Source organism: Procambarus clarkii, chromosome 93, assembly GCF_040958095.1.
Source record: "Procambarus clarkii isolate CNS0578487 chromosome 93, FALCON_Pclarkii_2.0, whole genome shotgun sequence".
NCBI classification, from domain to species: domain Eukaryota; kingdom Metazoa; phylum Arthropoda; class Malacostraca; order Decapoda; family Cambaridae; genus Procambarus; species Procambarus clarkii.
Window position 1 is genome coordinate 14,063,566 of NC_091242.1, and position 27,625 is coordinate 14,091,190.

Genomic DNA, 27,625 nt, shown 5'->3' on the forward strand with positions numbered 1-27,625 from the left:
ACTATGTCCTCTCAAGTAGGACTGAAAACGGACGTTTTTTCACCCAGAGGGTTATAAACCCATGGAACCGCCTACCCGCTGAAGCCGTAAATGCCAAAACCCAGCTAAACAATATCATTAAGACAATTGGCAGGCCCTTTAACAAGCAACCGGCTTTCTGTCCTCGTTGAGCCGCCCAAGATAGTTAGTGGCCTTTGGGTAAATTTAAGTAAATATATACGTAAATAAATACCATCGCTTCTCAAATCTTGGGAGCGACAATGGAAGCTATACACTATCTCTTAGAATTACGTAGGTAAACAAAAAATGTAACATATTTGAATACTACAATGTCGGTGCTGACTGTACAAGTTGAAAAAACATAGTTTTAATTCGAAATGTACTAATTGTATAAGAAAATTAGATGTAAATAAGTCGCAAATGGTCACGGATAAGCTCCGATATCCGAGCGTCGTGATTGGCTACAGCTGTAAGATGAAAAATGATACCTTCTCTCTGATTGGCCAAATTAAAGCCTAGTGATATCTAGCGAGACCTAAGTGATCTATTTAGAAATCTTTGTCTTAGGAACCTTCGTAGAAAACCTACTTACGAAGAAATACATGGAGCTTCGTGAATCTAAGTCCCATGAATAACTAAAATATTTATTCAAACTTAAACTAATTTATTCACTTAAACCAATACAAAACAGTAGCATTTACACACAATGAATTAAAATTTATGATTATTGTGGGAATTTCCCACAAGGATAACAATTATCAAAAGTCCCAAACATGGATTATTATCTCCTGCAGCAGTTTACAATCAATGAATTCACTATGATTATATTGGGTAAATGTGCTTATCTTACAATAAAAGTAAGTAATGTTTTTTAATTTATATCTAAACACTTAAAAAATCAATCGTATGCCTTCTTCCTCTTGTTTTTTTTCGTGATAACTAAAATAAATAATTTGTGAAAGTTAAAGTGCATCTTTCTCCTAATCTTCCTGGTAGTTAGGTATAAAGAAAACGTGATACGGATGTCAGTGTGCCTGAATTGGATACTAAGTCACATTGGCATAGATGCTAATGAAAAGGCAGACTCACTAGCAAAAACTGCCAATGTTCTACCTGTTGTACAGGTTCAAATACCTCCAAGTTTCTCACAGACTAAGGAGCAAATCAAGAAGAAAATATTCTCAACTATCAAAAGTCGGCACAGAGCCAAAGTAGCGGAAGGAAGATCCACCGCGATATGGTACGAACAAGCTACTGGTTACTCCTCTTTCAAGCCTGGCAAAAAGATATCCAGAGACATTGCAGTAGCCATACACAGACTCAGACTTGGTTACAAGTGCTGCTGGGAGGTAATGAATCCAATAGTTAAAGAGTGTCACATCTGTGAAACAGAAGCAGAGGCGCCACTATTGCACTACTTACTGGAATGTGAAGCTACTGAAGCCCTGCGCATCAAACTCAACATTAATCCAACGACAGCAGCTGCATTAGATGCACATTCCACTGCGACTACAATGATTAGAAAAACCGTTGAGGAATGGGACTCACTAGTGAGCATTCTGCATCTACATCCGCCACCAAGATATTGTTAATAAAACAAAACTAAAACAGAGGCGATAAATAAACAGAGAAAAAAAGAGGAATCCCCTCCTCCATATTAAACTTAAACCCAAATATCACAGAAACAAAGTTATCGCGAATGACCGAACTCAATTACGGGCTCACCATAGCCCGTGCTACATGGACACTTCGTTCTGAGTAGCTAAATCTGAAACAACAACAACACAGGATGTCAGTAGTGATGAGGGACCAGCTGACGTCGCCCAGGGACCGGGCTGTGTTCTGGACTACCGTGGGGCACCCCAGCCGAGGTCCTTGCCGGCACATCTCTCCTGGGTGAAGTTCCTCATTCTCGACGTTCTGATCCTCCTCCTCCTTCTGGCTCTCTTCCTTCTCCTCTTCATCCTACGTCGGATCTTCATGGTCGTCACTGATAAAGTTTTCGGCGTTAACGACAGAAAGAAGAAGGGAATTTAGGGCACCTTCCACACATCCTATAGAAACTTAGTGTAGCTAGCAAAATCATGATTATATTTCTATTGATGTGTTAGTATATAAGAATAAAGATAGCCAGAATATTGGTAAATAAAATTATAAAAGCCTGTCGTCCAGCTGGATAGATAGTCAAAATTGTTTACAAATAAGAGTGGTATACCACTGTATTTTTTACCATTGTTACTAGCTTAGACTTCAGGCATGTGTAAAAGTCTGCATGGTTACCTTTCCCGGCGCCTTCGTGATTGTGAGCTCTCTGGCCCACTTGGTGGAACAGAAGCTATAGTTTCACTCAGGGTTAAATACTTTTCTCAATCCTTAATGAAGAAGTAATAATGCTCAGGGAATATAGACACCAACCATCATAGATGAACAATTAGAGAGTGAAATAAATTAACAAATATGTGCCAAGGTTTCCCAGGAGCATGACTGCTTATCAAATTACAACCATTTCACCAGTATGAATATATTCTCATTATTCTTCATCTTGTGTATAAAACTAATGAATTTTGATATGTGAGTAAAATGGTTGAATAATAGATAAACCTATAAATAACTAGTAGCAAAGGCTAAAGGCTTCGTCTCTCCCGATTGAAAAATAACACAGAGGACAGCTTGTCTTCATAAACAAAGGTCAATGTTCATTCCATGCACCCACCAAATCCCGCGAATGAATGAAAAACGATTTACACCTGACTCAATACTGATGACGTCCGAACACTTCCGGAACAAGTGCTTCGCTGGCAACTTTTTTTCGAACCAGAACGCTGTTAATGCTTCACCCACGTACTACAAATAAAACTAATCGCCCAGCCCGTCCTCCAAACAAAGATCCAAAAGTGATTCCATGCACCCGCCAAACCCCCTGTTTATGAATGAAAAGCGGTTTACACACGACTCACAACTGCTGACGTTCGAACATATCCGGAACAAGTGCTTCACTGACGAATTTTGTTCGAATCACAACGCTATAAATGCTTCACCCACGTACTGCAAATACAAATAATCGCCAACAGAACCTAAACACCTAACCTAACCTATGGTTATATATACACAATATGCTAATAAATTATAATGTTAATTTAGATTTGAGAAAATTCCAGTTTTGAATGATGAGCATGGAAAAGTTTATGAATGCGTCTGTGGGGTCGACCGCTGGATGGAATGGACTTGAGTCGAGGACGGGTTGCCACCGGAACCTAAACACCCATCATAAAGTAACCTAACCATTGCCTATATATATGCACAATATGCTAAAATATTATAATATTAAGTTATATTTGAGAAAATTCCTGTTTTGAATGAGTAGTATATTAAAATTTATGAATGCGTCTTTGAGGTCGACCGGTGGATGGAATGAATTTGTCCTGAGGACAAGTTGCACAGGATGACTATTACCAAAGGTTCATTCTCATGAAACGACATAGGAGAATATATCATTGATTGTAATGTTTTATATTTTTCCTCAAATGAAGTAAGGTAACAAAAGTAGTATTAAAACTGGAGCTAAATAACCAAGCTTAAATAAACCAAAAATAAGATATGATGAGAATCAGCAGATTTTTTATATCATCACAGCTCAACACAACATAATATTTCACTTTAACACTAGGCGGCACCTGTTGCTTACAGCAGCCAGCCAGACTGGTCAGTCGTGTGTGGGAGCCAGAGGGAAGCACGTTGCTCGCTTGCCCCGTCCTCATTATCATAACAGTTTGTCCTCAATTCTGTTTTATTTACACTTAAGAGTTAGAAGAATTTAGTTATTGTTCATTTATACACGTTATTCATCATACAATTTGTTTCATCAGTCTGTATTTCATTTATACCTCTGAATTAATATATATGTGTATATGCGAACAAGCATATCCTGTACATCAGCTGCAGAGTGCTTCTGGCAGTATGGGTTCGAGTCACTTCTGGGGGTGTGAGTTTTCAGTTGCATATATGTTTATATGTTTATATTTCTTTGAGATGACTAACGTTTGCCATATTTTTTTCTAAAGTGGTCTGTAGGTAAGTGAAATCGTGTAATGGAGAATCGTAAAGGGAGCGCAAGTGTTACGTTAGTATAAGTAATTATAACAAAAACATACGCAAATGACAAGGATATTGGCAGGTTTACCAGATTTACAGGTAGGTGTGTGAGATGTTAATAGATAGGTGTAAAATGCTTAGAAGAAGTATCAGGAATATGAGTAATTGTGACTGGCATATATTTAAGCATATCATTAGTTTAGGTAAATGTGTATCATATACATAAGTGTAACCAGAATGTAGGTAAGTGACTATATAAATAAATATAACAACAATATATGTAAATGCAACAAAATTACACATAAATGTAACAACAATATAGGTAAGTGTAACAACAATATATATGTAAATGTAACAACAATAAAGATAAGTGTAACAATAATATAGGTAAGTATAACAAAAAACTTTATATAACCCTGATGACATATTATCTCTACTATAATTTTATATATTTGTGGAATGAAGTGATGTGTTGGCAGAGACGGGCTGTTGGGTGATTTTTCCGACAAAAAGGATTAATTGAGAGAAATTTGTATTCAAACATTGTAGATAAAGCTACCAAGAATCAATATGGAATACGTTATGCAAAATTCATATCAAGCAGATCTCATATTTCAGTCATACATATATATTGTGAGATTCAGTTTTGAGACTTTGAAATATACCATATGATTATTTATCTTAGTAAATGCTGTTAAACATACGTAAGCCATCATTACTTCTTCCATGGTGAACTTGGGGAAGAGGTTTGTCTGATTAAGGTTCTGATGATCTAGCTACCCAGAGCGAGATTCTAATATTAATCTGACAATATAATTTTGAGAGGAAGAGGAGATATTGGTGGGAGACACTGATGGCAAGAGGTAGCAGTTGAGGGACGGTCATAACCGGCAACAGTGTGTGTGCACCAGAAAATACACAGCTGACTGAATTTTCTCACTTCTTGGCAGGAGTTTACCCGAATATTAGCCTTCAGGTGCAAGATATATAGTAATCTCTCCATAGTAATTTGTGATATACTCGAGTATCCCGATTTTTTTTAATGATAGAAACACCCCACACTTTGGCATAATGGGACCATGATTCCTACGGTTGCTACATCCAGGAGGCACTTAATTCGCCACAGTAACACACCAGCGGCTTGGAAATTCCTAGACACGCACCTTAACCCATCTACAACCTGGGATCTGCTCAGAGCCTCTAGGAGTCTCGAGACACCGACCGGGTACCCCTTCCAAGTTTTACACATAACCCACATACACTGTGGTGAAGATAATGGAGTTCTCTATCAAACGCTCCCTTCAAATACACAATGAAATAACAAGAGCGTAATAGATCAATGAGGAAATCATTGGAGCAGGACAGGGATTGAAATTGAAATTGAAATAAGTTTATTGAGGTAAAATACACACAAAGGGATGAGGTAGCTCAGGCTATTCTCACCCCATTCAGTACAACGTGTTAATACATACATAGACACACATCACAAATAAACATATTACCAAACATTCTGAGAGATAAACATATACATTTCCTCCTTCACAAGTAGTATGTTATCAGACGTACAATAATCAAAACTACCAGAGGATCGAACCAGCATCCTGGTCCTTGTTTATTCTCATATATCTACACATGCGAAGGGAGCATTTGGTGGGGAATTCCATTACCTTCACCAGAGTGCATGGGGGGTTATGTGTAAAACTTTGATTGGCTACCAGTTTGGTGCCTCCAGACTCAGAGAGGATTCGGGCAGATCAAAGGTTGTATAATATTTAGCATATCATGATTCATTGGTTAAGGTTTGCGTCTAGGGTTACTCAGAACGCTGGAACGATCCCCATTCTGCATCAGTTCTCTTATAGATATATCAAGCAATTATGATTTCATTGCACTTTTAAGCAATGAGATTACTGCTTATTGCAAAAAAACCATCATTGTAACTTTTTTGTAATAATCATAGTGAGAAGAGTTCATGCAAGGAATAACATGATATAATGAACAATAAGGTATTAAATTAAAAATACTCAATAGAATGAGAAGCAGAAACTCACGAAATCAGAGACAATTGTCGAAAGTTTCTCCCTATTTCCTTCACCGAGGCTGTAGATCCTCTATAGGTTGTACCCCAATAATAATTTTGATTTAAAAAATATATGGAAGGAGAACTTGATTGGGTGATTTCCTGTTTGCTATACAATGGTGCATATTTATTAAAACCACTACAATGCAAAGTGTTTCGGACATGATGCATTTTCTGTGTGACTTTGGATAAGATCTCTCCCACAGGTTTAGACCTATGTGGTCAACACTGTGAGGTTTAAAGTGTTTAATCACTATAACTATTTTGACAGATGAAGTTGACGATATTGTTGTGCTTGATTTTGGTGGTTCTGACGAGAGGTTCTTCCGGATTGTTGGGTCCCCCTGAGAGGTCCTACAAGATCCTCATGCTCCTCCCCGTTGCTACCAAGAGCCACGGGAACGTCTTCTTTCCTCTCGCTGAGGCTCTGGCCGACCGTGGACACGAGGTAAGAGACACAGTGGTTCACTCGTGTTATTATATTGCTCAATTCACCTTCTTGACTTACATTTCCTCTGTGCTATTTATTACCAAGTCTCAAGAAAGCTTATGAAGATTCTATATTTTAAAAGAGAATGTCTGTCCAAAGTTGGAGGCCAGACACTTAGACACCAGACAGCCAGAACATGAAACAATGGGTATTGAATAGAAGTGATTGATAGAGTGTGATCTATCTGCTATCGATAGATACAGCGATAGCAGGCGGCTTGACGTTTGCGAGGCATTACACATCAAGAAGTCAACACCAGCAATCAACAGCCAATTAATGCACAACTATATTCTACCCACCTCAAGACTCCGCTCCAATATAGAAGCATCAAGAAATATGGACCAATAGGCTTTCTACAATCACTTCTGTTCAATACCCATTGTTTCATGTTCTGGCTTGTGTTGATGAAATTAATACCTTATTAAATACCACCTCACCAGATCCACCTCACTCAAATGTAGATATAAACAAAATCGTAGATGTGTAAGTTCTATTCAGTTGTGTATGTGTTAACTAAAGTCTTTGAAAATGTAATAAGTTTTACGAAACGCGCTCAAGTGTCGCGTCAGACTAGAAATAAAAATGAATTTTGGAGAATTGATTTTTGAATTACCTCCAACAGTGAAAAGAAATGTACGAAAGATTGAGAAAATTCGTGTTAGAATTATTAATCTTACTTTTTCGGTCATATTTAATAATATATGTCTACAGGAAAGACTGCTACCAAAATATACTAATATATATATATATATATATATATATATATATATATATATATATATATAACTGAAAACTCACACCCCAGAAGTGACTCGAACCCATACTCCCAGAAGCAACGCAACTGGTATGTACAAGACGCCTTAATCCACTTGACCATCACGACCGGACATAATGAGGTGATAGCCGAGGCTATTTGAACCACCCCACCGCCGGCACTCGGATAGTAATCTTGGGCATAGCATTTTACCAAATCACCTCATTCTTTGGGGCACACGTGAGGAACACAAATGCGAACAAGCCTGAATGGTCCCCAGGACAATATGCAACTGAAAACTCACACTCCAGAGGTGACTCGAACCCATACTCCCAGAAGCAACGCAACTGGTATGTACAAGACGCCTTAATCCACTTGACCATCTCGACCGGACATAATGAGGTGATAGCCGAGGCTATTTGAACCACCCCACCGCCGGCACTCGGATAGTAATCTTGGGCATAGCATTTTACCAAATCACCTCATTCTTTGGGGCACACGTGAGGAACACAAATGCGAACAAGCCTGAATGGTCCCCAGGACAATATGCAACTGAAAACTCACACCTCAGAAGTGACTCGAACCCATACTCCCAGAAGCAACGCAACTGGTATGTACAAGACGCCTTAATCCACTTGACCATCACGACCGGACATAATGAGGTGATAGCCGAGGCTATTTGAACCACCCCACCGCCGGCACTCGGATAGTAATCTTGGGCATAGCATTTTACCAAATCACCTCATTCTTTGGGGCACACGTGAGGAACACAAATGCGAACAAGCCTGAATGGTCCCCAGGATAATATGCAACTGAAAACTCACACCCCAGAAGTGACTCGAACCCATACTCCCAGAAGCAACACAACTGGTATGTACAAGACGCCTTAATCCACTTGACCATCACGACCGGACATAATGAGGTGATAGCCGAGGCTATTTGAACCACCCCACCGCCGGCACTCGGATAGTAATCTTGGGCATAGCATTTTACCAAATCACCTCATTCTTTGGGGCACACGTGAGGAACACAAATGCGAACAAGCCTGAATGGTCCCCAGGACAATATGCAACTGAAAACTCACACCCCAGAAGTGACTCGAACCCATACTCCCAGAAGCAACGCAACTGGTATGTACAAGACGCCTTAATCCACTTGACCATCACGACCGGACATAATGAGGTGATAGCCGAGGCTATTTGAACCACCCCACCGCCGGCACTCGGATAGTAATCTTGGGCATAGCATTTTACCAAATCACCTCATTCTTTGGGGCACACGTGAGGAACACAAATGCGAACAAGCCTGAATGGTCCCCAGGACAATATGCAACTGAAAACTCACACCCCAGAAGTGACTCGAACCCATACTCCCAGAAGCAACGCAACTGGTATGTACAAGACGCCTTAATCCACTTGACCATCACGACCGGACATAATGAGGTGATAGCCGAGGCTATTTGAACCCCCCCATTATGTCCGGTCGTGATGGGTTGGTTAGGTTCGGTCAATTGTCTACGTTAGTTTTAACTCAAATTTGAAAAAAAAATTACCTCATACATAATGAAATGGATAGGTTTTTCATTTCATAAGAAATAAATTAGAAAAATATATAAATTCAGGAAAACTTGGCTTATTAGGCAAATCGGGCCTAGCATAGTAGGCCGAGTCCTGCGTTCTAGCTACTAGGTACAACATATATTTATATAGGTGCCAATGTGGGGACCCATAGCCTCGGAGAAGAAAATCAAAAGTATTCAGAGAAGACCTTGTGGTTTCTCACTGAACACATATATTATCTTCTCCACCCCCATTCTTTTGTATGTACACATATATATTTGTTTTATTTGAACTTTGTTACAAAAAGGAGTTACATATAGGGTACAAAGATGGTTATCATAAGTTGTCGAGTTCCTCCAGCTCTTCAGATGACGGGCAGGAACCCTGAATGCAGTGCGCATTTCCCCTCTGTATCGCCACGCAGAGGCGCTGGAAAAGAAAGCTGGCAGCTCTAGCGTCCCTTGTTGTTTCAATGAGCTTAGAACCCAGTTCCTTCAAAAAACTGGTAGCACATTTATCCCAGGCGCAGAGTGTCTCAGAAGCAATGGGGACAATATTGTAGTGGTGATCCAGTTCTCTGTACTTACGGGATTTGGTTGCTTCCCTGTGGGTGCCAGCGCCACCTGGTTGTGCAACACTGAGGTCAATGTAGGTGTTAGCCAGGGTTGATACGCACGTGTAGTCCCATACCAACTGCTTGCCGTTCTTCCAGGGGTTCACTGTGATACCATCTAGGCGACCAATAAGAGCATCAGAGTTACATATATATATATATATATATATATATATATATATATATATATATATATATATATATATATATATATATATATATATATATATATATATATATATATATATATATATATATATATATACCTCTAGCTGGAAGAAGGGGGACCCATAGCCTCGGAGGAAACCACGCATAACGCATTAGAGGGAATGTTTAGATCCCCTCCAATACAGTTTCTGTGTGCTTTTCTCCTACCACCCCCTTCCTTTTTTATTTTTTGTGCTTTATTATGCATTTGATGGTTACAAGATATACATGGGTTGATACAAAAATAATAATGCAAAAAGGTGCTTAAAGGTTATGGATCTCTTGAAAAACACAACAATGGGAAACATTGATGAATGTCACAGACGGGTTCGATCATTGTTGCAAGTCAAACACTTCTTCGAATTCCTCTGAAGTTGGACTAGTGCCCAAGACGCAACAGGCATTTCCCCTCTGAATCGCAACACTGAGGCGCTGGAACAAGAAACTTTTTGCTCTCTGGTCTTTTGTAGCGCTGATCAATTTGTCCCCCAATTCCTTCAGGAACTTCAATGCACATTTTCCCCACGAACCGAGGGTCTCCGAGCCGATCGGAACAAAGCTGTAGCAGTGTGCTAGACCTCTGTATTTAATAATTTTCTGCGATTCCCTGAAAGAAGCAGCACCACCGCTTTCACGTGTGCTGTAGTGGAGGTAGGTACTGGCCAGTGTGGCAGCGCACGTGTAGTCCCATACCACTTGCTTACCATCCTTCCAAGGTAGCAAGGTGACCCCATCCGGGCGCTTCTGAGGGTCGTTAGGTCTGGATAAGTGTGGTTCTCTTTGTGCCAGGCAGCGGGCTGTGGCGAGGCTCCTCTTGATGATGTCGTCGACTTCTTCATGTCTTGCAATTTTACCCTGTGATTTACGACATACCAGACCATGACGACCATATTGGTCTGCCATCGCAGTTCCACAGATGCACCTATGTTCGGTGAGGATGGGGGCGGCAAGGCGAAGGGCAACTCCAATGCGGAGAGCGTCATGACTGAGGCGAGTTCCCAGGGCTGCATTGGGCACAGCAATTAAGAAATCCCCGGCGTGGGGTGCTGTTACCGCTAGGAGGCGGGCTTTGTTTTCAGCATCAGCGTTGTCAATCATTGCTGTGACAGTCTTTTCCATTATGGGGCTATCCCAGTGGGCCTGCTTGTGGTCTTTTGGGACTTGTGGTCGGGGTTGAGGGTGTGCAATGGTGTCCCATTGTCTGGCTGCTTCGATGAACGTTTGATCATGAGTTCCCGCTGTCTCTCTCATACGCTCTGGTAGGATCTGCCCTACCAATTCGTTGGCTGCTGTACATGAGGATAAGAATGCTGGAAGTGCTACCTCAGTTGCCTTTCGTATGCCTATCCCTCCAAATCTCACTGGAAGTGTTGCTTGGTCCCACTGACTGTCATCTAAATCTAGGTTGAGCGCCTTCCTAAATATTGACCTGAGGAGCTCATCATATTGATTTAGAAGTGGGTTGCCAAAAGTTGGTGCACACCTTAAGAAGTATGTTAGCCTGGGCAAGGTAAGGCACTTTGTGAGAAGGTAGAGGGCATCGTGGGAGTCCAAGTCCCCAATTCTCTCTTCCATCCTCTTTAGGTCTCTAAACTTTTCGTCAAGGACCGCAGCAATAGCATTGTGGCCCAGAGGTGCTCCGAGTAGTGTGCTGTCGGTAGGTTTAACGACTGAGGCTTCTGGTAGAACTGATTTCACTGCTCTAATGATTACTTCACTGGATGCAACAATTTCGCACTTGGAGGGGTTAAGAACGAGACCCATGGACTCCCCCCGTGTCTTCACCAGCTGTAGGTCTTCTAGCAGGGAATCTTGTGTGCCTGCCAGAGTGCCATCATCCAGGAACCAGATGTTGAGCTCGCTGGACAGTCTGGTTGTAATTTCTCGAACCGCTATGCAAAAGAGGAACGGTGCAAGTGGGTCACCCTGTTGAATTCCCTCTGCTGAGGTGACTTCATGTTTGCCAAACAGGAGGGTTGAGTCTTTGCTGTAGCCTGCTGACACAAACGGGAGAATGCTTGGGCAATGTTCCTGGACTGCAGTGAGGATTGCTTCCCTTTTGACCGAGTTGAAAGCGTTTTTAAAATCTAATTTTACTACTGCCTGGTCTTCAGTAAGAGAGCTAATGTAGGTTATATATATATATATATATATATATATATATATATATATATATATATATATATATATATATATATATATATATATATATATATATATATATATATATATGTCGTACCTAGTAGCCAGAACGTACTTCTCAGCCTACTATGCAAGGCCCGATTTGCCTAATAAGCCAAGTTTTCCTGAATTATTATATTTTCTCAATTGTTTTTCTTATGAAATGATAAAGCTACCCATTTCTTTATGTATGAGGTCAATTTTTTTTTATTGGAGTTAAAATTAACGTAGATATATGACAGAACCTAACCAACCCTACCTAACCTAACCTAACCTATCTTTATAGGTTAGGTTAGGTTAGGTAGCCAAAAAAGTTAGGTTAGGTTAGGTTAGGTAGTCGAAAAACAATTATTTCATGAAAACTTGGCTTATTAGGCCAATCGGGCCTTGCATAGTAGGCTGAGAAGTGCGTTCTGGCTACTAGGTACGACACACACACACATATATATATATATATATATATATATATATATATATATATATATATATATATATATATATATATATATATATATATATATATATATATCGTACCTAGTAGCCAGAACGCATGGGGGAAACCGAACGAATTCTGTCTCTGCAACTGCACTCCCAAACAGGACCAGTCAATGTAATTAGTGCATATGCACCAACCCTGACTTCTCCAGCAGAGGCAAAGGAAAATTTCTACGATGACCTCAATAGAGTCATAGCGAGAATCCCTGTAAAGGAGCCACTGTTCATCCTCGGCGACTTCAACGCCAGAGTGGGTACCGAGCACAACATTTGGCCCACTTGTCTGGGTCAATTCGGCATAGGGAGGATGATTGAGAACGGGCAACGTCTGCTAGAACTCTGCTGCCTTCGTGGTCTTTGTGTTACCAACACGTTCTTCGGCACAAAGCCTCAACACCGAGTATCTTGGAGGCACCCCAGATTCAAGCACTGGCACCAGCTTGACCGGATTCTTACCAGGCATGCAAGTCTACCCAGCGTCAAGATTACGCGTAGCTACCAGAGTGCTGTCTGTGACACCGACCACTCCCTGGTATGCAGCAGGGTCAAGATGCAACCAAAGAAGATTCATCACTCGAAAAAAGCGGGCAGACCTCGCATCGACATCACCATGACCCGCAACCAGGACAAGGTGGAAGATTTTGAACGTGTACTCGAGGAAGCTCTCCCTGGCCCAGCCGGGGTCACTGCCTGTAAAAGATGGGAGCACTTCAGAGACGCTGTGTTCAACGCTGCCATTTCCACCATTGGCAAGAAGACCAGCAGGTCGGCAGACTGGTTCGAGGCCAAGAGAAACGCCTTGGCAGCCTACAAAGCCTGCCCAAGTCAGCGCAACTTACAGATCCTTCGGGCCGTCCGCTGCAAAGTGCAGCAGAGCGCCAGGCAATCTGCTAACAACTATTGGCTCCAGCTCTGCTCCCAGATACAGACTGCAGCGGATACAGGCTATGTAAGGGGAATGTATGACGGCATCAAGCAGGCCCTCGGCCCAATCCAGAGGAAGACCGCTCCTCTGAAATCTGCCACTGGCGAGGTGATTCAGGACCAGACACTGCAGCTGAAGCGCTGGGTCGAGCACTACTCTGAGCTATACGCCAGGGACAATGTGGTCACCGAAAATGCCCTGAGAGCCATTGAGTGTCTGCTTGTGTTAATGGAGCTCGACAGTGAACCGACCCTGGAAGAACTCAGCGATGCCCTAGACTCCCTTGCTTCTGGTAAAGCTCCTGGCAAAGATGGCATTCCTGCTGAGACCTTGAAGTGCTGCAGAGGTAGCCTGCTCATGGAGCTGCATGAAATTCTCTGCCTCTGCTGGGAAGAAGGAGAGGTGACACAGGACATGAGGGATGCCAACATCGTCACACTGTATAAGAATAAAGGTGACAGGGGCAACTGAAACAACTACCGTGGAATCATCCTCCTCAGTATTGTCGGAAAGCTGTTTGCTCGAGTCGCATTGAAGAGGCTTCAAGTACATGCAGAGAGAGTCTATCCAGAATCACAATGCGGATTCAGAGCTGGCAGGTCCACCATCGACATGGTCTTTTCCCTCAGACAACTGCAGGGAACAGAAGCAGCCACTCTTCGTAGCCTTCATAGATCTGACGAAGGCCTTCAACCTCGTCAGCAGGGATGGCCTGTTCAAGATCCTCCCTAAGATCGGATGCTCACCCAAGCTCCTCAGCATCATCAGATCTTTCCATGAGAACATGAGGGGCACCGTCGTCTTTGATGGCTTAACATCAGACGCCTTTGACATCCGAAGTGGAGTAAAGCAGGGTTGCGTACTGGCTCCAACCCTATTCGGGATTTACTTCGCAGTTATGCTGCGGCACGCCTTCGTATCTGTCACGGAAGGCATTTACCTCCAGACCAGGTCGGATGGAAAGCTCTTTAACCTCGCCAGGCTGAGAGCCAAGACGAAGGTTCGGCTGAGGTGTCTGCGCGACTTCCTTTTTGACATGACGCAGCAGTCACTGCCCACTCAGTCGAAGATCTCCAATGGCTCATGACCCGCTTCGGCGAGGCCTCTCAGGCTTTCGGACTCACCATCAGTCTGAAGAAAACACAAGTCATGGGACTCCCCACCTGACATCGGCATCTCCGATTCCAAACTGGAAGTCGTTCATGGCTTCGTGTACCTGGGCTCCACAATCTCTGACTCCCTCTTTTGATACAGAGCTAAACAAACGCATCAGTAAGGCATCTACTACCATGTCCAGATTGACAAAGAGAGTGTGGGCCAACAGAGTATACTAAGATTCAGGTTTACAGAGCCTGTGTCCTGAGCACTCTCCTTTATGGCAGTGAGTCTTGGACACTCCGCGCCCGTCAGGAAAGACAGCTGAATGCCTACCACATGCGCTGTCTTCGACACATCTTGGACATTACCTGGCAGGCCAAGGTGACAAACAACAACGTCTTGGAGAAAGAATATATATATATATATATATATATATATATATATATATATATATATATATATATATATATATATATATATATATATATATATATATATATATATATATATGTATATATATATATATGTATATATATATATATATATATATATATATATATATATATATATATATATATATATATATATATATATATATATATATATATATATATATATATATATATGTCGTACCTAGTAGCCAGAACGCACTTCTCAGCCTACTATGCAAGGCCCGATTTCCCTAATAAGCCAAGTTTTCATGAATTAATTGTTTTTCGACTACCTAACCTACCTAACCTAACCTAACCTAACTTTTTCGGCCACCTAACCTAACCTAACCTATAAAGATAGGTTAGGTAGGGTTAGTTAGGTTCGGTCATATATTTACGTTAATTTTAACCCCAATAAAAAAAAATTGACCTCATACATAATGAAATGAGTAGGTTTATCATTTCATAAGAAAAAAAATAGAGAAAATATATTAATTCAGGAAAACTTGGCTTATTAGGCAAATCGAGCCTTGCAAAGTAGGCCGAGAAGTGCGTTCTGGCTACTAGGTACGACATATATATATATATATATATATATATATATATATATATATATATATATATATATATATATATATATATATATGCCGTACCTAGTAGCCAGAACGCACTTCTCGGCCTACTATGCAAGGCCCGATTTGCCTAATAAGCCAAGTTTTCCTGAATTAATATATTTTCTCTATTTTTTTCTTATGAAATGATAAAGCTACCCATTTCATTATGTATGAGGTCAATTTTTTTTTATTGGAGTTAAAAATAACGAAGACATTTGACCGAACCTAACCAACCCTACCTAACCTAACCTAACCTATCTCTATAGGTTAGGTTAGGTTAGGTTAGGTAGCCGAAAAAGTTAGGTTAGGTTAGGTTAGTTAAATTGTTTTTCGTCTACCTAACCTACCTAACCTAACCTAACCTAACTTTTTCGGCTACCTAACCTAACCTAACCTATAAAGGTAGGTTATATATATATAGATAGATATATTAGTATATTTTGGTAGCAGTCTTTCCTGTAGACATATATTATTAAATATGACCGAAAAAGTAAGATTAATAATTCTAACACGAATTTTCTCAATCTTTCGTACATTTCTTTTCACTGTTGGAGGTAATTCAAAAATTAATTCTCCAAAATTCATTTTTATTTCTAGTCTGACGCGACACGAGCGCGTTTCGTAAAACTTATTACATTTTCAAAGACTTTAGTTACAAATACACAACTGAATAGAACTTACACATCTCTGATTTTGTTTATATCTACATTTGAGTGAGGTGGATGGGGTGAGGTGGCATTAATTTCATCAACACAAGACAGAACAGGAGGTGGCATTAATAGGGTATTAATTTCATCAACACAAGACAGAACACGAAACAATGGGTATTGAAATGGAAGTGATTGTAGAAAGCCTATTGGTCCATATTTCTTGATGCTTCTATATTGGAGCTGAGTCTTGAGGTGGGTAGAATATAGTTGTGCATTAATTGGCTGTTGATTGCTGGTGTTGACTTCTTAATGTGTAGTGCCTCGCAAACGTCAAGCCGCCTGCTATCGCTGTATCTATCGATGATTTCTGTGTTGTTTACTAGGATTTCTCTGGCGATGGTTTGGTTGTAGGAAGAGATTATATGTTCCTTAATGGAGCCCTGTTGTTTATGCATCGTTAAACGCCTAGAAAGAGATGTTGTTGTCTTGCCTATATACTGGGTTTTTTGGAGCTTACAGTCCCCAAGTGGGCATTTGAAGGCATAGACGACGTTGGTCTCTTTTAAAGCGTTCTGATTTGTGTCTGGAGAGTTTCTCATGAGTAGGCTGAACGTTTTTCTGGTTTTATAGTAAATCGTAATTGAATCTTCTGTAATTGAATCGAGGCAATTACAGAAGCACCATACTGTCCCCCGAGCTCAAAGCGGCAGCTAAAAGCCTTCGTGAGAACAAGGAGATAGTTGTCAGGAGAGGTGACAAGTCGCCAATATATGTCATTCTTAAAAAAGACGAATATCTGGCGAAAATGAACCTCATACTCTCTGACCAAACTAAGTTCCAAAGGGTAACGAAGGACACTACAGCCGAATTGAAAGCAAAGGCCAACAAACTGATCAAAACTGTGAACGCCAAGAAATCCGGACTCCACCTGCCAAAGATCATTGGGGAATATAAACCTGGATATGCGTATGGAAATGTCAAGACACACAAGCCTGGAAACCCACTTCGGCCAATCATTAGCCAGATACCCACACCCACGTACAGACTGGCGAAGCGACTCAACGGCCTGCTGACTCCTTATTTTCCTTGCGCTTTCAGCCTGAAGTCTCCAAAGGAATTTGTTGACTTACTGCGGGGCACACGGGCCACAGGGATAAGAGCCTCCTTGGACGTAGAATCGCTGTTTACCAACGTACCTGTGGACGAGACAATCGGGATGATAGCCGACAGAGTGTATCGTGATCCAGCCTGTACTCCTCTTGATATACCCGAGAATATTCTAAGGAAACTACTCCAAGCTTGTACTAAAGAGGCACCCTTCTTGAGCCCGGATGGGCACATGTATAAGCAAGTAGATGGGGTCGCCATGGGTTCTCCCCTAGGTGTCCTGTTTGCAAACTTCTACATGGGTACCATCGAGCAAAAAGTCTTAGTCGACATGAACTTGAAACCGGCCATATACTGCAGGTAGGTTGACGACATTTTTACACAGGTACCTGATGTCAGACATCTGCAGGAGCTGAAGGAGGCATTTGAGCAGAGTTCCGTGCTGCGTTTCACTTACGAGATGGAAAAGGATGGGAAGCTGCCCTTTCTAGATGTAACAGTCATGGAAAAGAGCGGAGGTTTCCACACTGCAATCTACACTAAGGAAACGAACATAGGAATGTGCCTAAATGCCAACAGCGACTGCCCAGACAGGTACAAGAGGAGTGTTGTTAACGCATATGTCGACCGTGCTCTAAGCCACAGCTCAGAATGGAAGCAAGTCGACGAAGAACTCTGTAGGGTAAGGCAGGTCCTAGTCAACAACGGCTTCTCCAATGGTTTCGTCGAAGACATCATAAGAAGGAAAGTGAAACGCCATGCAACCTCTGAAGAGACAACTAACACAATACCTATACCCCCTATTAGACTATTTTACAGGAACTTCTTTTCCACAGCTCATAAAACAGAGGAAAGGGTCCTGAAAGATATTGTTAATAGAAACGTTATCCCTACAGACAAAAATCAGAGGATACAACTGACGATTTACTATAAAACCAGAAAAACGGCCAGCCTACTCATGAGAAACTCTCTAGACACAAAGCAGAACGCTTTAAAAGAGACCAACGTCGTCTATGCCTTCAAATGCCCACTTGGGGACTGTAAGCTCCAAAAAACCCAGTATATAGGCAAGACAACAACATCTCTTTCCAGGCGTTTAACGATGCATAAACAACAGGGCTCCATTAAGGAACATATAATCTCTTCCCACAACCAAACCATCGCCAGAGAAATCCTAGTAAACAACACAGAAATCATCGATAGATACAGCGATAGCAGGCGGCTTGACGTTTGCGAGGCACTACACATTAAGAAGTCAACACCAGCAATCAACAGCCAATTAATGCACAACTATATTCTACCCACCTCAAGACTCCGCTCCAATATAGAAGCATCAAGAAATATGGACCAATAGGCTTTCTACAATCACTTCCATTTCAATACCCATTGTTTCGTGTTCTGTCTTGTGTTGATGAAATTAATACCCTATTAATGCCACCTCTTGTTCTGTCTTGTGTTGATGAAATTAATACCCTATTAATGCCACCTCACTCAAATGTAGATATAAACAAAATCGGTGATGCGTAAGTTCTATTCAGTTGTGTATTTGTAAACTAAAGTCTTTGAAAATGTAATAAGTTTTACGAAACGTGCTCGTGTCGCGTCAGACTAGAAATAAAAATGAATTTTGGAGAATTGATTTTTGAATTACCTCCAACAGTGAAAAGAAATGTACGAAAGATTGAGAAAATTCGTGTTAGAATTATTAATCTTACTTTTTCGGTCATATATAATAATATATATCTACAGGAAAGACTGCTACCAAAATATACTAATATATATATATATATATATATATATATATATATATATATATATATATATATATATATATATATATATATATATATATATATATATATATATATATATATATATTAAATATGACCGAAAAAGTAAGATTAATAATTCTAACACGAATTTTCTCTGTCTTTCTCTATCTGAAACTAACAACGTTATATGGAGGACCTATGGCAATTCCACGACCAAGAGATGGCTTCTTGAACCTTGCAGGAATTAACCTCACTTAGGACCAAGTCACTCTCCTAAATCTGGGTATAAACTGTCTCGTTATGTCCAGACCGAGTAAGATGGCCCGGAAAGTGGAGTTGGAAATTCTGTTGGACGACATATTCGACCTCGAGACACAAAAGAAGGTCACTACCAAAGATACCTTACAAGCAGAACTTATTGCGGAAGGAGGAAAGAATCGAGGCAATTACAGAAGCACCATACTGTCCCCCGAGCTCAAAGCGGCAGCTAAAAGCCTTCGTGAGAACAAGGAGATAGTTGTCAGGAAAGGTGACAAGTCGCCAATATACGTCATTCTTTAAAAAGACGAATATCTGGCAAAAATGAACCTCATACTCTCTGACCAAACTAAATTTCAAAGGGTAACGAAGGACACTACAGCCGAATTGAAAGCAAAGGTCAACAAACTGATCGAAACTGTGAATGCCAAGAAATCCGGACTCCTGCCAAAGATTATTGGGGAATATAAACCTGGATATGCGTATGGAAATGTCAAGACACACAAGCCTGGAAACCCACTTCGGCCAATCATTAGCCAGATACCCACACCCACGTACAGACTGGCGAAGCGACTCAATGGCCTGCTGACTCCTTATGTCCCTTGCGCCTTCAGCCTGAAGTCACCAAAGGAATTTGTTGACTTACTGCGGGGCACACAGGCCACAGGGATAAGAGCCTCGTTGGACGTAGAATCACTGTTCACCAACGAACCTGTGGACGAGACAATCGGGATGATAGCCGACAGAGTGTATCGTGATCCAGCCTGTACTCCTCTTGACGTACCAGAAAATATCCTAAGGAAACTACTCCAAGCTTGTACTAAAGAGGCACCCTTCTTGAGCCCGGATGGGCACATGTATAAGCAAGTAGATGGGGTCGCCATGGGTTCTCCCCTAGGTGTGCTGTTTGCAAACTTCTACATGGGTACCATCGAGCAAAAAGTCTTAGTCGACATGAACTTGAAACCGGCCATATACTGCAGGTATGTTGACGACATTTTTACACAGGTACCTGATGTCAGACATCTGCATGAGCTGAAGGAGGGATTTGAGCAGGAGTTCCGTGCTGCGTTTCACTTACGAGATGGAAAAGGATGGGAAGCTGCCCTTTCTAGATGTAACAGTCATGGAAAAGAGCGGAGGTTTCCACACTGCAGTCTACACTAAGGAAACGAACATAGGAATGTGCCTAAATGCCAACAGCGACTGCCCAGACAGGTACAAGAGGAGTGTTGTTAACGCATATGTCGACCGTGCTCTCAGCCACAGCTCAGAATGGAAGCAAGTCGACGAAGAACTCTGTAGGGTAAGGCAGGTCCTAGTCAACAACGGCTTCTCCAATGGTTTCGTCGAAGACATCATAAGAAGGAAAGTGAAACGCCATGCAACCTCTGAAGAGACAACTAACACAACACCTATACCCGCTATTAGACTATTTTACAGGAAATTCTTTTCCACAGCTCATAAAACGGAGTAAAGGGTCCTGAAAGATAGTGTTAATAGAAACGTTATCCCTACAGACAAAAATCAGAGGATACAACTGACGATTTACTATAAAACCAGAAAAACGGCCAGCCTACTCATGAGAAACTCTCCAGACACAAAGCAGAACGCTTTAAAAGAGACCAACGTCGTCTATGCCTTCAAATGCCCTCTTGGGGACTGTAAGCTCCAAAAAACCCAGTATATAGGCAAGACAACAACATCTCTTTCTAGGCGTTTAACGATGCATAAGCAACAGGGCTCCATTAAGGAACATATAATCTCTTCCCACAACCAAACCATCGCCAGAGAAATCCTAGTAAAGGACACAGAAATCATTGATAGATACAGCGATAGCAGGCGGCTTGACGTTTGCGAGGCACTACACATTAAGAAGTCAACACCAGCAATCAACAGCCAATTAATGCACAACTATATTCTACCCACCTCAAGACTCCGCTCCAATATAGAAGCATCAAGAAATAAGGACCCAATAGGCTTTCTACAATCACTTCTATTCAATACCCATTGTTTCGTGTTCTGTCTTGTGTTGATGAATTTAATACCCTATTAAATACCACCTCACCCCATCCACCTCACTCAAATGTAGATATAAACAAATCGGAGATGTGTAAGTTCTATTCAGTTGTGTATGTGTAAGCTAAAGTCTTCAAAAATGTAATAAGTTTTACGAAACGCGCTCAAGTGTCGCGTCAGACTAGAAATAAAAATGAATTTTGGAGAATTGATTTTTGAATTACCACCAACAGTGAAAAGAAATGTACGAAAGATAGAGAAAATTCGTGATAGAATTATTAATCTTACTTTTTCGGTCATATTTAATAATATATGTCTACAGGAAAGACTGCTACCAAAATATACTAATATATATATATATATATATATATATATATATATATATATATATATATATATATATATATATATATATATATATATATATATATATATATATATTATATATATATATATATATATATATATATATATATATATATAATATATATATATATATTATATATATATATATATATATATATATATATATATATATATATATATATATATATATAATATATATATATATATATATATATATATATATTATATATATATATATATATATATATATATATATATATATATATTATATATATATATATATATATATATATATTATATATATATATATATATATATATATATATATATATATAATATATATATATATATATATATATATATATATATATATATATATATATATATATATATATATATATATATATATATATATATATATATATATATATATATATATATATATATATATATATATATATATATATATATATATATATATATATATATATATATATGTATATATACAATGTCAGAGGTGAGGCATGTATATAGTAGGTATATAAAAACACGCGCCTCTTCGAATGCAACATTGTGTCAAAATTCCAAGGCAATCTGTAAAGAGGTTTCAAAGATTTCCCTCACATGAAAAACTATTAAAAAATCATGTCATGTGAGTTGTCATGTCACAGACATGACATCTATCAACCCGTTCTCGCTCTTGCGTATAGTCAATATTGGCTTATTTAATAAGTGCATATGTGACATACTAATTGATTGTAAATATTTTAGTTTTCCTTGAAATGCTTCATAGAAAACTCCGACCTCACCTAATCTTCTTAGTATGTTAAGGTGAGCATCTTATTGCTTCTTAATTGCAATTATTACTTAACCTATACCGTTGATTAAGTAATAATTTGAAATAAGAAGCAATTAGATGCTTATCTTAACATACTAAGAAGGTTAGGTGAGGTCGGAGTTTTCTATGAAGCTTTTCAAGATAAACTAAAATATTTACAATGAATTAGTATGTCACATATGCTCTTATTAAATAAGCCAATATTGACTGTACGCAAGCGCGAGAACGGGTTGCATCTATATAGTATGTATATAAAAACCTGCTCGTTTGCGAATGGAACGTTGTGTGAAAATTTCAAAGCAATCAGTGAAGAACTTTCGGAGATTAGTGATTTTGAACAAACGAATATTTACATTTTTATTTATATAGATATATACATATAATATTTTAAGAACTTATTGTTCTGTGTTGTTTTGGAATATGTTTATGATAAGTCAAACAACCCATTATGATTTTAACAATTATCAAGCACGGCAAATTTATGAGTAGCAAATCCTCTTCCTCCAGATAGTGATGCTGACCAACTTTCCCAAATCATCCAAACACCCCAACATAACCGAGATAACCCACGACCTTCCATACTTCAAGTTTGAGAACATTGACATGTTCGGAGCTGCAAGTAACGTTATGAATATATTTACAAAGTTGTCGTTCGTGGCCAGGGAAATGTATCACGTGCCGGCTGTGAAGGAGCTCTACCAGAGAAGGAAGGAATTCGATCTCATGGTCGTAAATGCTATGTTCAACGAGGTGAGAGCTCGTTCCTGGAACTTGATGTTCCATGACATTTGTCATATTTAATATTGACTTATAAAAATGGTATGCATAATAATATTTCCTGAGGCTCCAGGATAATACACATAATAGTACAATTTAATGAAGCATAGGTTAATTAAAATATATAGAAAACTCTTGTTTTAGCTTGCGGTTTTGCTTAAGCTCTATCGACCATGAAGGTTATTAAGACCAACAATCAGCTTATTGAATGACCAACAGTTACCGTAGACTTCATTCTTGAAAACAGTACAGGGCTAAAGTAAATTATTATTGTACATACACCGAGAAACGGTATACACCTTCGGTGTGTACCGTTTATCGATGTATATTAATCAGTGAATACTGACATCATAAATGACTATTGGTTTACTCTCCCTGCAGTTGTTCAACCACTTTAACTAGTTGATACAGCGACATTCTTGTACATCGGCGCTCGATCTCTGATGAACTGAATGGTTGGGCATCATTCCTTCCCTCAGTCTTATCTCAGATCCTTGTCGTCATATTTTTCTAAGTTCTCTATAAGCGTAATGACTTAGCGCTTTCTTATGATTCTCTGCTTTTTGTCTCCCTACAGGTGGCCTACCCATTTGTGCACAACGTGTCATTCATCACTCTCTTCACATCGGCGAGAAACCATCGCGTCAGCGCCGTCCTGGGCAACGTCCTCAACCCAGCCTACGTCCCCTTCATGGATAACTTTCACTTCCCTGCATCGGTCTGGCAGCGGCTCCTCAACACAGTTCATCACATATCATATCCTTTTTATTGGCGGATCTGGTCTATAGTGCCGACAGTGCAGAAAGAAGTGAGTCAGTTTCAGTGGCAAATGGAATCTCAATAAATATTAGTGATGGAGCAAAGTTGAAAATAATCAGAGATATACTTGAAGGATAATGCATACTTACTGTCAAAAAACTATTTTCCTCTGATTTTGTAATTGTGCAATCAAATTTATTAACACATAACAGGTTTATAACTTAGTGCACTGCAGAGTTGCCAGATAGCCTACATAAAAGAAATTTCATGACTCTTTGGTGAGGGTCGGAACTATTCCTCAGATCTCTGCGCAGTTCCCGGAGTTGCCACCGCTGTTGGACCTGGAGAGGAACATGAGTCTGACGTTGATCAACGGCCACTTTAGTACTGATATACCACTGCCCCTCCTGCCCTCACAGGTGGAGGTGGGCGGCATGCACTGCCGACCCGCCAGCCCTCTGCCTCAGGTGAGTTGTCCTGTCCTCACAGGTGGAGGTGGGCGGAATTCACTGTCGACCCGCCAGCCCTCTGCCCCAGGTGAGTTGTCCTGCCCTCACTGGTGGAGGTGGTCGGAATTCACTGTCGACCCGCCAGCCCTCTGCCCCAGGTGAGTTGTCCTGCCCTCACTGGTAGAGGTGGTCGGAATTCACTGTCGACCCGCCAGCCCTCTGCCCCAGGTGAGTTGTCCTGCCCTCACTGGTGGAGGTGGGCGGAATTCACTGTCGACCCGCCAGCCCTCTGCTCCAGGTGAGTTATCCTGCCCTCACTGGTGGAGGTGGGCGGAATTCACTGTCGACCCGCCAGCCCTCTGCTCCAGGTGAGTTATCCTGCCCTCACTGGTGGAGGTGGGCGGAATTCACTGTCGACCCGCCAGCCCTCTGCCCCAGGTGAGCTGTCCTGCCCTCACTGGTGGGGATGGTCGGAATTCACTATCGACCCACCAGCCCTCTGCCCCAGGTGAGTTGTCCTGCCTTCACTGGTGGAGGTGGGTGGAATTCACTGTCGACCCGCAAGTCAACACTCGTGACTCGGGAACTCTCATGAGAAGATAGAGGATGAAAACTAACCCATGGGGAGGACTTGATATCACTCAGTATCCCATGCTAAGAAAATAGGTTGTCAAGATGTAGTGTGGAGGAAAACTGTTACAAGTACAGGACGACAAGCTATTGGTGTGGACCTGGTGTGTATCTAGGGTTTTGTGAATATTCACATATAGATATATGTGTATATTCACAAATTTAATTCCGTTAAATAACCACCAGATAGTTGTTCACGTTGTTAGTTAGTCACGCAGCTCTTTACAAGGATACAAATCTGCACACAGGATGATTTATCAATCTTGCTAGCCATGCCCAACTAATCTTAGCCTAGCTCAAACCAATACACTGAGCCTATCACAGTCTAACCGAAGCTAAAACATTCTAACCTAACAATACGTTAGTGAGTAAGATGTGTACATACCCACTTTACAGGATCTGGAATCGTGGATCATAGGAGCGGGGTCTGCTGGCGTTGTCTACTTTAGCTTGGGCTCGGTTGCGCGTGGAACCTCCGTGCCAGTCAAGTATCGCGACTTCTTAATCGAGGCTTTCCGCAGGCTGCCCCAGCGTGTCCTCTGGAAACATGAGGAAGAGCTGGAGAACCTCCCTGACAACGTGATGATCAACAAGTGGCTTCCCCAGCAGGATATTCTTGGTGAGGTTATTTATAAGTGAACGGTGGACGTTAGACCAAAATGTCTGTGTAACATATGCCTATGCTCTATCAAAAAGTCAGAATAAGAAATACAAAAATAAAAGTATCACTGTTAGCACACATACTGCCTTCAGGCAACATAGTTACAAACTGATCCACTAATAGAGAAATACAAGAGATTATTAGTTTGACAAATTAGTTTTTTTTATCATCATCTGCATTTTATTACCACTAATTCACTTTAATGATTAAAACCCTATCATCTGCTGCCCACCACAACATGAAGGTGTTCATCACGCACTGAGGCCTCCTCAGCCTTCAGGGGGCCGTCTACCACGCCACTCCTCTGCCCATAATAATCTTGATGTCCATGTTTTGGAGAAGAGGAAAGAATAATAAAAGAAAAATCAAGAAGTCAAAACCACAACCCTTAACCAAAACATAGACATCAACATATACTATAAAAAAAATTGCGACCTCCTCTTTAAAACAGCCAGGAGCCAATCGAGAACCCTATGCAGTTGGCAATGTGGTATATATGTACCCCTGCCCCCATTAAGGATGTGAGCTTCAATTTAATGATATCTGTAAGAAATACTATTATGAATTTGATCAACCACTAGAAAATGCATAAAATTATTAAATAGACATTTTGTCTTTTATAGTCATATGTATTTTAATAATTACAATCCAATATAAAGACTAACACCCTATGGACTGCAGCCCACCACAACGTGAAGGTGTTCATCTCGCACTGTGGCTTCCTCAGCCTGCAGGAGGCCATCTACCACGCCACGCCCCTCCTCGCCCTACCCATTTACTCCGACCAGCCCAGGAATGCCAAGTTAATGAGGGACGCTGGTCTGGGTCTCATGCTGGTGTGGGAGGAGCTCACTGTGGACTTGATCGTCGACGCTCTCACCGATATCATCAACGATCCCAAGTACGTAGTTATAAAATTATACTTGTGGACTTATTATGGTATTATCCAGTAAGCTGAGGGACTTGCTTCTAAAAGTGCCAGATGTTCTAGCGGAGGGTTAGAAGAGTAGGAAGACACCTTAACTCGCCTAGTCCTTAGAACCCCAAATATGTACTGAACACTTCCATGGTGCACTAACAGTTGTCTACGGCTGGGGGGTACGATTGATGGTTTGACAATGAATTAAATCAGACAATTAAATGAAAGGGCATGTGTATCATTGGTGGATCAGCCAGCATACTCCATGATCCAGATAGGATTAAAATAATTACCCTAAGTACTTCGTAGTTCGTGACATGAACATAATAATAAATATATCAAGACATCCTCTTCTTAAACATCCTTCCAGACCCAATTGAATATAAAATGCTACTGGTATTGGTAGAGGTTACAACACTTCAATAATTGATCCATGACAAATGACCGGACATCTATTAAACTCATATTACTGCCTAACTCGCCGTCACTCTTCAGGGAAAGCGAGTCGACAAGAGGTCAGCCGTTAGGTTGAGTCAATGATACAGAGTCTGATTCAGGGCAGAACCTTCCCTGAATGACCCTTGCCGCTACACTCTACAGGAAGTCACACTTGTTCCCTCAAAGGGAGTCACACTTTTTTCTCTGCAAGGAATCACACTTGTTCCTCAAAAAGGGTCATCCTTGTTCCACTAATGGGAGTCACACTTGTTCCTCAAAAGGGAATCACACTTGTTCCTCAAAAAGGGGTCATCCTTGTTCCTCAAAAAGGGGCCATCCTTGTTCCACTAATGGGAGTCACACTTGTTCCTCAAAAGGGAATCACACTTGTTCCACCATAGTGGATCACACTTGTTCCTCTGCAGGGAGTAAAACGTGTTCCT

At 40.7% G+C, this 27,625-nt stretch overlaps 1 protein-coding gene across 1 annotated transcript in view; it reads left to right on the plus strand.

Annotated features, from left to right (window-relative positions):
- Nucleotides 1-3,699: 3,699 nt before the first annotated feature.
- Nucleotides 3,700-27,625, plus strand: part of LOC138359782 (UDP-glycosyltransferase UGT5-like) — a 31,356-nt gene continuing 7,430 nt past the window's right edge. The window contains exons 1-7 of the mRNA XM_069319483.1: nt 3,700-3,768; nt 6,444-6,620; nt 23,057-23,299; nt 23,904-24,134; nt 24,388-24,552; nt 25,561-25,783; nt 26,507-26,726. Of these exons, the coding sequence (XP_069175584.1) occupies nt 6,444-6,620; nt 23,057-23,299; nt 23,904-24,134; nt 24,388-24,552; nt 25,561-25,783; nt 26,507-26,726 (1,259 nt within the window). The 5' untranslated portion in view covers nt 3,700-3,768. The remainder of the gene's footprint in view (nt 3,769-6,443; nt 6,621-23,056; nt 23,300-23,903; nt 24,135-24,387; nt 24,553-25,560; nt 25,784-26,506; nt 26,727-27,625) is intronic.